The 15,087-nt window shown below is 35.5% G+C and overlaps 1 protein-coding gene across 2 annotated transcripts in view; it reads left to right on the top strand.

The window, feature by feature from the left end:
• The window catches only part of Bap170 (Brahma associated protein 170kD), a 457,905-nt gene that overhangs the window by 422,796 nt on the left and 20,022 nt on the right, over window positions 1-15,087 (top strand). For both annotated transcript variants that reach the window (XM_090406557.1, XM_090406558.1), the window contains one exon: window positions 1,513-1,698. In XM_090406557.1, the coding sequence (XP_090262683.1) occupies window positions 1,513-1,698 (186 nt within the window). The remainder of the gene's footprint in view (window positions 1-1,512; window positions 1,699-15,087) is intronic.

Raw genomic sequence — 15,087 nt, 5'->3', positions numbered from 1 at the left:
AAAATATTGTTTATTATTGATGAAATTATACAGTTTGATATAATTCAAAATTACTTAAAAATAAAATATATTCTTCTTTTTTGTTTCATGAAAAAATATTGTTATTATCGATAAAATTATACAGTTTAGTATAATTCAAAATTACTTAAAAATAAAATCCATTCCTTTAATTACAATTAAAGGAATGGATTTACAATTTTTGGACATTACAATTAAATCCTTTAATTTTAATGTCCAAATATTTAAAGAGACGGAGTAAACACAACAAGCACTACGAACACTCTATTACTGGCACAAACTGCATATACACAACAGTGGAACTGCGCGACGGACAGTGCTTCATTACGCTAATAGCTCACATCTCACTATGATGTGCATATGCTTGCACACATAGCAATATGACACTGTGGTAAACACAGTGCTGCTAGCATCCTTCGCCCTCCTAAGTGCTACAAGATGGATTTTTATTATTTTTTATACAAAATAAGAGAATTGTATAGGATTGATGATGATAAAATTAAATATTACAAGCAAATATTAATAAATATATTTATATATCTAGAAATATTGGGGGTGCTGCAGTGCCTATGCATGAGCCACCCCTGGCCTTCCCTCTGTGTACCATTAGCACTTTTAAAGCATGCAGAGTAGAATGCGCTGATTGTTACAGTTCATAGTCACATGAATTGTAACATGTATTTTGTCTTTTACTGCCTGTCCCATTCATATTTGAGGCTTGAAAGACTGCATTAATATGCTTTGGTCTTTCTCATTATTATCCCCATGCCCCTCAGAGTGAGAATGCTCACATGCAATCCCCCCCACACACACACACACTAATAGCTTTAGTTTTTCCTCATTTTGTATTTCTGTACAAATCTATCACTCCATATCTAGAGTGATAGATTTTTTTTCCAGTGGTTTCTGTAATTTTTTAAAGTCTAGTTGAGTTTTCATTCTTAATGTGAATAATTATTTTTTTAAAAAAATTCTTTTCAGCTACTTATGGCAAATATATCTACTATGTATAGTCAGTAAAAATTATCATAACAGTGTGTTTAACTATGGTTTAAGTATTCATGTGTGGTGACAATGGCACTTAAATAAAATTCATCATATATAATTAAAATGCTTTTAAACAGTAATATAAATAATTTGTATTTTTTAATTTTATAGAAGTAAGCATACTTCTATAAATTAAAAAATACAAATCTATTTATATTACTGTTTAGAAGCATTTTCATTATATATGATGCATTTTGTTTAAGTGCCACTGCCACCACATGAATTGTGTGTAGTAATGTTTAATAACAGATGTTATTTATATAGAGCATCATTGGAAGTTCTCTGTACTCTAACACATGCTTTTCATGTCTTATTCTGTTTTCTTCTTTCACTGAATATTAAAACTCTATATATGCAATAACACATAACAGCACCGATAACCTCTTAATAATAAGATAATATATTCACTGTCAATTTTTATTCTATAAAAAAACATGAAAAAAATAGGACTGGCACTGCAATGAGAAGGTATTACAGATCCAAGCAATGAGACGACATCAGATTGCACTACAAGGAAAGACCACAATAGCTGCTCCACAGCCACCACCACCTCATCCTGGTTATGCTCCAGATGCTGCTCTTTTGGCAATTCGAAGGCATGCTCTGCAGTACCTTAATCCAAGAGAAATGGCTGTAAGTTCAAACTAATAATTTTTTAATTTTCAGATTATTGATGCATATAAAGTAGTTGGAAATCATATGTAAATTAATGCTAAGGATTTTGTATACATGAACAAATAAAAACACAAGGTAAATCCTAATATTTTCATATTGTTGTATGACAGGTTTCATTTCTTCAAAAAATCTGTTTGGGTCATTCAATGTTAAATCATCAAATTAAGAATTAAATTGAACCTGCATAATTTGGTAGTTTAATATGTGTTATTTGGTTATGTTGTCCTTTACATGGAAGAAAATATTTTATTATTATTTTAATTTTTTCCTGGCATCCTATTAATTATGGCAGCATTTTTATTCAGGTAGATCCATAGAAATTTTACAATTTTAGAGAGTTATAAAATTAATCACATCTTCTTTCCAAATTGTCCTGTTTTTTATTTTTTTTATTTTTTCCCAAGATGGTGGCCACCTGCTTTTGGTGTTTCAAGTCCTCCTTGCCCCCATTTTGTACTCTACCCTGCTGGCCCTAGGTTGAATCCACAAGTATGATTTTTTTGTAGATTTTGTGTATATATGTAGAGGAATTTGTATATCCTGAATCGCTTTGGTTGAAGTCTTTCTATGGGGAAAAAAAGTTGCCTCAGCAGTTCCAAAAAAATTAAAGATGTCTGATTTTGAAGCCCCCAAAAAATGTGGAGGATGAAATAAAATTTTGTAATTTTTATGAGAGATATTCCTGACAGGTGTGTATAGAGCAAAAATTGGTCCCATTCTGTTATTTTCATCCCTTCAGCATAGACAGCCTTTCGAAAATGAAGAAAATAGCTATTGTTGTTGTTGCATCTTTCAGCATATTTAACACACCCACATATCAAGACAATTTTTTTAGAATCATGAATACCACACCATGTGGCAGTCACAAATGCGAGAGTAAATAATAATGAATGAATACTTTGAAAAAACACTTATGTACAAGTATATAAATCATTGAATGCCACCATCACATGGTTGGTCACAAAGGCAAGCTTGCAAAGTACTAGTGAAAACCACATACTGTCACCACAGGCCAAGTTCAACTTTTGTTCTAGTAACATTGCTACTACAGGCAGCCCTCGGTTTACGCCTCACTTCCGTTCTTGAAAAAATGGGCGTAAAACGAACCCAATTTTAATGGGAGGTACAAGTTATGTTCCGCTCAGTCAAAAAATATGCACATGAAGTATATGTAACATTATTATATTTAAAGCTTTGATAATACATACATATATGTTAAAATAAAATTATTAATAATGAAAACAAAACAAAATTATATACAAAAAATATGAAACTTCGAAAAGATATTACATATTTCTGTATTGAAGTTCCTGGTTTTGGATCACCTGCATTTTTTTTGAAAAAGTATCCAGTGTTAACTGCCTAGATTTTCTTTTTCTTTAAAGAGTTCAGTGTAAGGTCGAATAGATGCAATTACACTCCTTTTTACGTTTGCACTCTGTTCCCAATCGTGGTCCATTTCACAGAGTTTATCAATCATTGTCTCTATGCTTTGATTGATAAACTCTGTGAAATGAACCATGATTGGGAACAGAGTACAAACGTAAAAAGGAGTGTAATCGCATCTATTGTTTGGCTAATTCTTTTAAGTCTTCATTGGAAAGCGGTTTATCATGGCTCTCTAAGACTTCTGTCACATCTTCAGCTGTAATATCGTCCAATCCCACCTCTCGCTCAAACTTGGTAACATGCTCCTTTTAAACACTTTGCTGACACTTCGTTCCAAGCTGCCTTGATGTTGTTAATGCCCTTCAAAATATCGAATGACTGCTAATAGTCTTTAAAGTTTTTCCTGAAGTGTCCAAGACTCTTATCATTTCCATAAATGTTATATGGAGGTAATAGGCTTTGAAGATTGATATAATCCCTTGATCCATCAGTTGCAAAAGCGATGTTGTGTTTAGGGGCATGTGAACAACCTTGACATCCAATGGTGTTCTTACTTCAGCAAGGTTTTGAGGATGTCCAGGGGCATTATCCAAGATAAGCAATGCCTTGGCTGGCAAATCATTTTCTTTACAGAAGCGAAGCACAGTAAGATAAAAATAAATTGTGTACCAATCTATAAAAACGTCTTGTGTAACCCAAGCTTTCTTGTTCCATTTCCAATAGACTGGCAGCATGGCTTTTAGACCCTTGAAGGCACGCGGTGTCTGTGAATGGTACACGAACATTGGTTTAAGCTTCAAAGTTCCGGAGACATTTGCACCCAACAATAGCGTAAATCTATCTTTTGCAGCTTTAAAACTTGGAGTGGAACATTCTTCACAGGAAATGAAGGTGCGTGATGGCAATTTTTTCCGGTAGAGCCCAGTCTCATCAACATTAAAAATGAGATCAGGATGGTAACTTCCTTGTTCTACACAGTCTTGAAATTCTTTAGGAAAAGCAGCCGCTGCCGCAACATCTGCACTTGCTGCCTCACCACATAATTTGACATTATGGCACTTACTTCGAGAAATCTCATGAACCAGCTTTTGCTTCCTAAAAACATTTCTTCGCCTCCATCTGTATTTTTAAGATCGTCAGTTATAACAGCCTGCGTCAGAAGAATGTTTTTCTGATTCAAGTCATCCACCCATAATGATAATAATAATTTTTCCATTTTTTTATGAAGTTTACCCCTGCTATAACTTGTATATTTTGCATTTAGTACTGCCGTAGATTGTTGTGCAGACCTGTTTTATTCTATCTGCATTTTTCATAATTGTAGTAAGAGTCGATGGAGGTAAGTTCATACTTCTACAGACGTTAGCATATGTCTGCCCATCTTCCATTCTTCGAATCACCTCCATCTTCTTTTCAAGTGCGATTGATTTCCGTGCCTTCTTAACACCAATTTCTGCTAACTTTTCTGCACTTCTTTTATCAGACGTGGTATGTAATTATGTACTTTATCAATTTAAATACGTATGTATGTATGTAAAAAAAATTAAATAGAACAATTAGGTAGATTCAACAGTAAAACTAGGTTTGATACATGTACACCGTAGTAGCTCGGTAAACACTCAATCACTAGAGTGTCTGCTAGCATCGTTTTTCAGTCATACCACACTACAGTAAGAAAGTACACGCAGGCATCCGCCGTTATTGTGAATCGGCATAAATTGAACCATCGTAAGCCGAGGGCTGCCTGTATTCTCTTTTGTATTCAGTGAAGACATTGAACATGAAAGGCAAACTGCTTAAAGAAATATTTGACAAGCAGAGAAAATTGACAACACATAGATGGCAAAACAAAGTGTTGCCATCTATGGTCGAGGCCAAGAACTTTTCAAACCACCCTCGTATAGCCACCTATCAAGAGCTCATAAAAATTTCAGATTTTTATTCGATTCCCTACATAACTTTTCTGGGCTTCAAAAACAGGTATTTTTAATTTATTGCACTGGGATGCTTCAATGAAGTTGATGTGAGGCACATATATTCTACTACATTTATAAAAAATTATCTAGACAATTAAATAGTCTTGCTTACTATACTTTTCTTTTCTGTTTTTGAATTCCTTCCTTTATACTCTTAATTGTCACTCCAGGAAAACTCAAAGTTATAAATTGCTCATCAATAGCATGTTATTGAATTTAATTTTACTTTTAATTTTCTCCCTTTGCTCATTTAAACACCTCTCGACTTTTTGTAATTCCCATGTTGTTTCTCTGATGATCTGCTTTAATTTTGTTATTTTGGAGGTTAATTCATTTTCATTAACCTCCTCCACAACTCCAATAATCTTGTTAGAGGGGCTAGCCATCTTGTTCTCGCCTGTGGTGCTTTTCTTAACATTACTTTTCTTGTGCATTTTTGGTGCCATTTTAACTTATACTTATTGTTGAAATATTTTAATAAAAACATGTTATAAAATACTAAAAACACTAAAATCTACACTATATGCTATAAAACACTAAATTTCTAAGGGAAAAACTCAATAAAACAAACATAAATCGCCAATTTTGCACAAGTGCTAAATTCACAACAATGTATCCTTGAACCAGATTTTGGGCAATGTGTCAAAGACTTCAGAGAGACTGCAGATGGAATCATGTTTGCCATCTGATCTTCTCAAACACAGATATCACAACATAACTTTTACAAGGCACTAAAAACATAGAAAAATACAGGATAATCCTGAATATATAAGATATCTAACAACTATTATTATCATCATCATCATCACTACTCCTAATGTTACACTGGCATTCAGCACTTGTTTCGAGAGGTCTACTCAACACATATCAGCTATTTAAATCAGAATCAGTTATTTACACCTCATACCAGAAATAACAGATTTCAAGGATGACACATCTAGATCACACAATTATTCATTCTCATTTGCTATTGTTACACTCATCTCTCTTCCTGATAATATATAAATTCACATAGAACAAACAAGAAATAATAAATTTAGTGTGTTATTATTAATAGTGATAACCTCACACTTGTTTTGGAGACTCAAGAGTGTGCTGGAGATTTGAAAAGGAAATGCAATGATCATTTAGTTTTGACCAGAATAAAAAAGCGTATTGCATTTTGGAGAAAATATATGCATGAAAGGTTTTTTTTAAAAAAAAAAAAAAAGAAGAGTGTGAAAACCAGGACTTCACCTTGGAAACTTATTGGCAAAATCTGAAGAAAGCATTATATGATTCTGCTATGGAGATGTGATGAAATGGTTTATAATGGCAGTTAAATCCCAAATTCACAGCATTCTCAAGAAGTTAAAGAGGCAGTCCTGGAAAAGAAGAAAGTGTATCTAAATTTTAGAAATTAAATCACCACATACTGTGAAAGCATATGGATAAAAATATAAGAATGCAAATTTGTGTAAAAGTATATAAACAAAAGTCATGGGGAAGCTGGTGGGAATATAGAATACAAATGCACTGCTTGGAAAGAAGTCAATGGACACCATAGTGTGAGGAACAAACAGCCATGGCATCCACCTTAATAAGATGTAGGACCTTCTTTTGCTGTGATGACTGTAGCAATCCTACAGGGCATATATTTTCTACAAGCATACGATAGTGATCAGTGAGAATCTTGGACAATTCTTGTATGCAAATAATGAGGTCCTGGACTGTTGTGGACGGATGTCCCTTGTTTTCATTTCATCCCACAGATGTTCATTAGTTGAGATCAGGGCTCTGTGGAGGCCAGTCAAACATGGTGGCGTACATGTTCACAGAATACACAGTTACAGCAGCAGCCTTTTGACACTGTGTATTGTCTTGCTGAAAAAGACAATGGCGAGTTCCATAGAAATGCCACAAAGTAGGAAGCATTGCATTGTCCATAATGTTCAGGTACCTCTCGGAATTTAATGTTTGTGGCACCACAAACAGAAGTCCAAGGAAAAACCAGGACCATACCATCACATCACCACCTCTGAATTTCATACTTGGGGGTTACACACTCTGGTAAGAGACATTCACCAGGCATCTGCCACCCACACCCAACCATCTGCTCGGTAGGCGGTGTAATGTGATTCGTTGCTCCATAACACATCTTTCCAAACTTCTACCTCCCACTCTACACGCTATTTGTACCATGAAGATGATGCTGCCTGTTGGTCGGAGTAATTGTCTGAGCTTGCATACTATTGTCCTACCATGGAAACTTATGTTGTAAGCCTCATTTCTGAATGTTTTTGTGCAGATTTGTGTTCTAGTTGATGCCCAGAATTCCGCATTCACTGTATCAGCTCAGAATCACAGTTTTTATATGTTATCCTTCGTAGCACCCTATGGTCATGTTCGATGAGTGCAGTGGGTCATCTACTCTGGAGGTAGCACTTGCAGTTGGTTCCCTTCATTTTCATCTCAGTATGGTATCATTGACCTAGAATGGCCCAATTTGCCAAACAGATAGGCCTGCAACATCATATTCTATCACAATGCCTCTTTCAAACTCTATCAATTTCCCTCTTGCAGCCATTTCACTCAAACATAGTTGCAGTAACTTGGGAGCATCATATTCCTCCAATTTATACCGCTACAAACATGATTCACTTGCTCATGGGGATATCTGTTGACTTCTTTCCAAGCAGTATGTGATGATGATAAAAAAAAATATTTTGGAGGCTATTGAAAAAGCTTAGAAATGGAGACGAGTACTGTAAAAGGACGGTAAGAATATGGAAAACAAATATCATGAAGATGCAAAATATTCTGGGGACTATTAAAGAAGCTTAGCAGTGAAGGAAAGAATATTATAACAGGAATAATCAGAAATGACAGAGTGATGATATAAAACTGAAGATAAAAATATTTTGGATGTCTGGAATAATTCCTTTGAAAAATTGTTAAATGAAAGTGATAGGTGGAAAATGTATATAATAGCAGTGCATATAGAAGTACATATCAATCCTTGAAGTACTAAAAGCCATCAGAGGCTGAAATGTGGGAAGGCAAGGCAGCTTAAGTGGTTTATATTTGACCTGAGATTCTCAAATATGAAAGTATAAAATTTTGTTTTACCATGGCTGACTAACTACACTGAATGGCACACAAATAGTCAAATTCCAGTTGATTTGTATAGTGCTATTGTAGTTCTCAATTGTGAATAGTTGGAATTAAAACAGTGTGAGAATAACAGAGGAATTTCATTACTGAGAAAGAAACTTGGGGTAGCAATTTGGGTTCAGGCCAAATAGTGGTTGTCGTGATCACATTTTTACTTGAAGACAAATAAGCAAGAAATCATGGGACTGATGTAACAGGATCTGTGTTAAAGTTTTGTTTATCTTGAAAAGACATACAAGGTACTGAGAGAAAAACCTCTTGAAAATGTTATGATTATATAGGGTAAATGGAAAATCTATGCCTGGTTTCAAAGCTCTTAATGACCCTGTTACGATTCTGTTGGGGGTAATGTTGCTTGATATAAACTAAAACCATTTGTTATATGACACAATGAGAATCCATGTGCCTTCCAAAGTATTAGGAAGCATACTCTTCCAGTTCATTAGCAGAGATGACTCAAAAATTGTATACTGATCCATTAATCAACTGTTATGTGAGTGAATTGGAAAGCTATCGTGTGAAAGAAAATGTAGAATTTAAAATTTTATTAATTTTAGATAATGCTCCAGGGCATCCGTCTTATATCGGTGATCCTCACCAAGTTCAAGTTCATGATTCTCCCTCCAAACACTACTTCATTGATCCAACCGATGGATCACTTAAGGATTTATTATCTACGTGGAACTTTTTCACAAGCCATTTCTGCTGATGAAGGAAATGACCAGGCTCTCATGCAATTCTGGAAAGCATTCAGTACTTATCATGCTATTAAAAATATTGCTGTGGCTTGGGACGAAGTGACCTCTCAATGTATGAGTGGCATATAGAAAAAGACATTAAAAAGGTTTATGCACAATTTTGGAAGTTTATAAAAAAATAAAGACCTTTGTAAATTAAGTGAAGAAATAATGGGCCTAGCAAACAATCTGAATGTCGAAGTGAATTATGACAACATAGTTCCACTCATAGGAAGTCCCCCTGAAGAGTTGACCAACAAAGAATTGGTCAAACTGGAGGAACAATGTGTTGCAGAAGAAGAAGAACGAGAAAAGGAAGAGCGAAAAGAGAAACAAGAGGAGGTAGTTAAACAATTCACAGTGAAGGGGCTTACAGAAATGCTTTCTGCAGTTAGCGATGTTTTCAAAATGGTTGAAGACATGGACCCCAATATCGAATGCTACTTATTAGTAGAAAGGAAAGTACATGTTGTGTTTGCTTGCTATAAACATATTTATGATGAAAAAGAAGAACAGGAATAAGCAAAGCACATCGGACATTTTCATCAAAAAAAAAAAAAAAAAAGGTTTCACCAGAAGAGCCGCTACCTGGTCTTTCATATAGGGAAGGTAATGAAGATGTGATTGTGGAGGAAGATTTGGGTGATTATTCTGTTTTATAGTGGCAGTAATGCACAGTACAGTTTATAATAAGGTTAAAAAATTAAAATGACAGTATATTTATTACTGTCAAGTCCCTAACCCCTATAGCCCTGTTGATTTAACGTATTGACTTACGTCCTGCCTGATGGAACGGAACCCCAATGTAAGTCGAGGGATGACTATATATATATATATATATATATATATATATATAATTTTTTTTATTTTATTTTTTTTTTTATAAATATATTTTATCCTACTCAAACAATTGATGTTTAGATTCTAGGATATCTATCTTTGAAAATTTAATCCAGAGGAGATAAATGTTTTTCCACTCTGGTAAATCATTCCAGTTAGCAGCAAAAAAAGTTCACTCTCAGAAAATAATGCTTCATCTGAAAACACACACTGCTTATCTTCTCTATAAATAACACTTTCTTTCATTTCCATTTTGTATTTCAATAAATTTAAATTAGCAATTTGTCGATAGTAACAGTAAATAAATGAATAAATACTGGTTTTTTTTTGTTTGTTTGTTTGTTTGTTTTTTGTCATAATTCTTAAATTTCTGAATAGTCAATAAATAAATATATATATGATTTTGAGCATTTTCTAGGAGTAAAATTTTTTGCTCGGACCCATAAATAAATATTCAGAGGAACAAGTAAATTGTTCCAATCCAGATGGATTATTAATTACTAGGATTAAAAAAAAAATAAAGTTCCTTTTGAATTGCTCCAAGAGAAACGTTTTATTTTGGTTCAAAACCATTCCATCCTCTGCTAATACCAGAAATTATTCTTATTGGATGAGTCCCTTTATTCCCCATTCCACTTAGAATCCTTGACCATTATCCAAACTTTGGTTTTTCAATAAATTTGCCAAAATAGTCCAAGCTAAAATGTAGCATACATTCAATAGCCCAAGGCCAAATTTCTTCGACCTCTTGGCATCTGTCAGTCTTCTTCTTTGCCAACTGTTTAAAGGAATAAGGCAGATCTTCAAATACGGTTGCACATCAGTATGCCTTATCTGGTCTTTTGTCAGGACATTATTACTCTATAACTGTGATACCAACAAGTCTTACAGCTCAGATGATTTAACATTACTTCCAAGCCTCGTTGACAGACAGACTTGTTGCAGGAATTCGAACACTCAGACTACAGTGACTACGAGGGTGGTCTGAAAAGTTCTCAGCCTCAACCATAATATGGCAACACTATCGGCAAGATTTTTTTTTAAAGTGCACATCTGTCATAAGTATCCATGTGAAATTGCAAGTCATTCTGTCAAGTAGTTTGTTTTATACAGCTGTCTGAAGCAAAAGTGTTGTCTGCATCCCTTGAAATGAATAAAATTGAGTATCATGCGATTATAAAATTCTTTGTAAAAGAAGGTTTAATGCAAAATAAATTCATTCGAAGTTCATAAAAGTTTATGGGCACTCTTCTCCTTTGTTTTTGACAATTAAGAAATGGGCTGCTGAGTTTAAATGTGGCCGTACTAGCCTTGAAGATAATCCACGTGAAGGACTTCCAAAAAGTGTAACAACACTAGAAATCATTGATCAAGTGCATGATATGGTATTGGATGACCGGCAAGTCAAAGCGCGTTAAATTGCTAATACTATAGGCATTTCAAAAGAACGTGTAGGATATATTTTGCATGAAGAATTGTAAATGAAAAAGCTTTGTGCAAGATGGGTGCTGCGCTTGCTCACAGCAGATCAAAAATGCACACACATGAAAATCTCTGAACAGTGGTTGGAGCGTTTTAACAAGAATAAAACTGATTTTGAGCATCGATTTATTATTATGGATGAGACTTGGATTCACCATTACACACCAGAATCCAAACAGCGGTCAACACAGTGGACAGAAGCCGGTTGTTCAGTGCCAAAGAAGACAAAGTTGGTTCCATCAGTAGGAAAAGTCATGGCATTGGTGTTTTGGGATGCTCAAGGCATTTTGTTGATTATCTTGAAATGGGTAAAACAATAACTGGGGAATATTATTCCGATCTTTCAACCAGACTAGACAAAAAAATTTATGAGAAAAGATCCGGTTTGCAGAAGAAAAAAATCCCATTGCCAAAACACTTGTGTGGGCAGGTGTTTTGGCATTGGGTAAATTAAGGGATCTGCACTATGAATTGTTGGAACATCCAGATTTGGCTCTCTCTGACTTCTATCTCTTCCTCGCTGGGCAGCGTTTTTCTTCAAATCAAGAGAAGATTGCATCTGTAGAGGGGTATTTTACAGATCTTACTGAGAACCACTATAGGGACGGGGTAATGGCGCTGGAGCATCGCTGGAATAAAGGTATTAGTCTTAAGGGAAATTATGTTGGAAAATAATTTTTTTTTTTTTCACTATATAATTTAAGGAAATTATAACGTACTAGGATATACATTAAAATAAATGTTAATATATTTCAATATTTCGGCAACGTCACATTGCCATTTTCAAGAACACGTGCACGCAGGCACAACAAAACAGTAAGTGAGGAAGAAGTAGGAAGCTATTGTTTTTCCTAAAGTCCTGATTGTGCCCTCTAGCGGGCAATGTTCTTGGGCAATTGGGCTGAAGGCCTTCTGATGTAGGTTTCCCAAATTTGAGGAAGTCTCATGCAGCCAAATTTGTTGAGGTTTGGATTGTTTCTTAGGGCTGAAGCTAATTCCATGAAAAGCCTTTCATATCTGTATTTGCTACGGTGTATTATCCTGGCTTTCTTCCACCGTATTCTATGGCAGGTATCCAGCGCATGGTCAGCAAGACCAGAGTGGCTTTATTGGTGAAAATGGATGTAGTCCTTATGTTCTGAAATTCTGATATTTGCTGTCCTGCCTGTTTGGCCAAAGTAGGACAGCTTACAGCTGTAAGGGACCTGGTATACACCAGGTAGGTCTAGGGGGGGAGGTTGGTCTTTAGTAGAGCAGATAAGGGGTGCCAATTTTTTATAAGGTCTGTAACAAGAAGTTATGTTTTTTTAAGATTTCTGTGATTTTTTCCGAGGTGCCTCGGATGTAGGGTATGGTGATGGATTTAGAGTAATCCTTGTTGGGGGGGGGGGGGTTTAGTGGTTTCAATATTTTTTGGATTTTTTTTGGGGTGGGGTAGCCATTGGCTGAGAAAGTGTTGAGAATATGGTTAGGGCATTGTCATTTGAGCAGATAAGTTTAGCCCTGTTGTGTAGTGTCTTAATGACTCCATATTGTTGTGAGGAGGAGTGGTGGGATTGTTGGTGAATGTACCTACCTGCCTATATGGGTGGGTTTTCTATAAACTGAGAAAACAAAGGGTCCATCAGGCTGGCGTGTGACTAGTGTGTCTAAGAAAGGAATGCAGTTGTTTTTTTCCTCTTCCAGGGTGAATTTGATTCTGGGGTGTTGGTTGTTTAAGTGTGTTAAGAAGGAGAGGAGTGCATCGGAGCCATGTGGCCAGATAGCGAATACATCATCTACATAGCGAAGCCAAACGGTTGGTTTTTGTGGGGCAGAGTTTAAGGCTTTCTCTTCAAAAGTCTCCATATAAAAGTTGGCCAAGGGTGGGGAGAGTGGAGAACCCATGGCTGTCCCCTCTATTTGTTTGTAGAATTTTCCTTGCCAAACAAAATAGCCTGAGTTCATTGTGAACTGAAATAGAGCTGTGATATCGGGAGGAAATTTAGCTTGGGTTAGCTCTAAGGATTCTTTGAGTGGGACATTTGTGAATAAGGAGGAGACATCAAAACTGACCATTATGTCAGTGTGTTTGAGTGTAAGGTTTTCTATGCTGGCTTTGAAGTGGGCTGAGCTTTTTATGTATGAAGGTGTGTTGCCAGTATAGTGTGTGAGAGAGCTTTGGCCAAATGTTTAGCTAGTTAAACTATTCACCACCTGCCGTGCAAAAAAAAAAAAAAAAAAAAAAAAAAAAAAACCTTTTCACTTCTGTGACATTTGTATAGTTTCCAAGGATGACATATTTTTCTCTCATACCCATTATCATATGCAACAATTCCCCTGTATCTCTGATAGGCTCTTCTCACCAAATTCGATGTCTCATCACATCACCTCTCCTCTTCCTATCTACCAATGTCTGTAGACTACATTTTCTTAACCTCTTCTCATACTCAACCATCCAGAGTACTGAGGCAGTCTTGGTTATTCACGTCTTCTTCTTTATTGCTATTGTAGCCAGGATTAGAATGTACAGATTTAGTGATATGAACAGAAATCCATTTGGGACCTGATTAGTGCCTTATACCATGGAATTATCACCTACTTCAAATTAAATGCCAAAAAATTATATTCTTGGTTTAATCCTTTCTCCAAATGTAAGAAAACAGTGTTTGTGCATGAAGTATCTTCATAACTGCTTGTATACAGAGGCTAATGACTTCGCATCAGTTGTCTTAGTATCCCATAATGCAAAGCACACACCCTTTATTATTGGAAGGACCACTACCCAGACCCATTTCAGCCTCTACTGAGGTATGTTAAAGTGTGGGATATATCTCACTGAGTGACCCTAAAGGATCACTACTAAACTCATCACTCCTGATCTGAATGACTCCAGGACAGGAAACTCAATGGTGGCTCCACTCAATGACAGGCAAAAAAACCCTCCATCGAGCAGATCTTCAGAAATCAGCAAACCCAAAGATGAACATCATCAAATGTTATCAATGGGTGCCAGCCCCTTTATTGAGGTGCCATCATTGGGAGCCAAACCCAGAAGAGATATTGAAGTTGAAGTAATGCAGAAGTCATATATTATCCATATACAAGTAGTCAAGAGGTATTATACCTTGTTATCAAAATATTCTAGATTAGATATAGATGTTGAAAGTTTTTTTTCACTTAGTTTAATCATTTCTCCAAGTGCAAGCAAAAATGTTTGCAGGTATATTCATGACTGGACTTGTATATAGAGGCTAATGACTTCACATCGATTGCTTTGGATCCCATAAACAAAACGTGCATCCTTTCAGATGTGTATCATGCTAACACATCAGAATGCATACTTTCCTAAGTCAAATAAATAGGCCTTCAAATGGGTATTCACCGTTCCTTACATCAGTTATGTTATGACAAAATTTCTTCTTTAAAGTCATGACACAAAAGTAGCTTTCAGTCCACTTTACCAGGTATCCATATTTCTACAGTCAATTAAATCTCATCCTTTCCTCAAAAAGCTAGATACCATAAAGTTTACATAAAGAAATACAATTGCATTTTGGTTGCATTTAAATTCACTATACATGTATCATCATCATCATCATCAAATTCCTGCCATGTACCCTCAAGGGGTGTACAGGATATGACAGTACTACATGAAAAAATTACATCATTACTAACTTCCTATCGACAATTTTCCTCCAAATCAGTCTGTTACTTGTCAAGACTCCAACATTATCAGATCTTATATTTCTATCGTCTAAGGCACTTTGTACCATATCAATCCACCTATA

The sequence above is a fragment of the Typopeltis vanoorti genome, chromosome 16, assembly GCF_054136105.1.
Source record: "Typopeltis vanoorti isolate ZY-2024b chromosome 16, IOZ_Tvanoo_1.0, whole genome shotgun sequence".
In the NCBI taxonomy this organism is placed as follows: domain Eukaryota; kingdom Metazoa; phylum Arthropoda; class Arachnida; order Uropygi; family Thelyphonidae; genus Typopeltis; species Typopeltis vanoorti.
The sequence above is the reverse complement of the archived record's forward strand: the minus strand, read 5'-3'. Positions and strand labels throughout refer to the sequence as shown.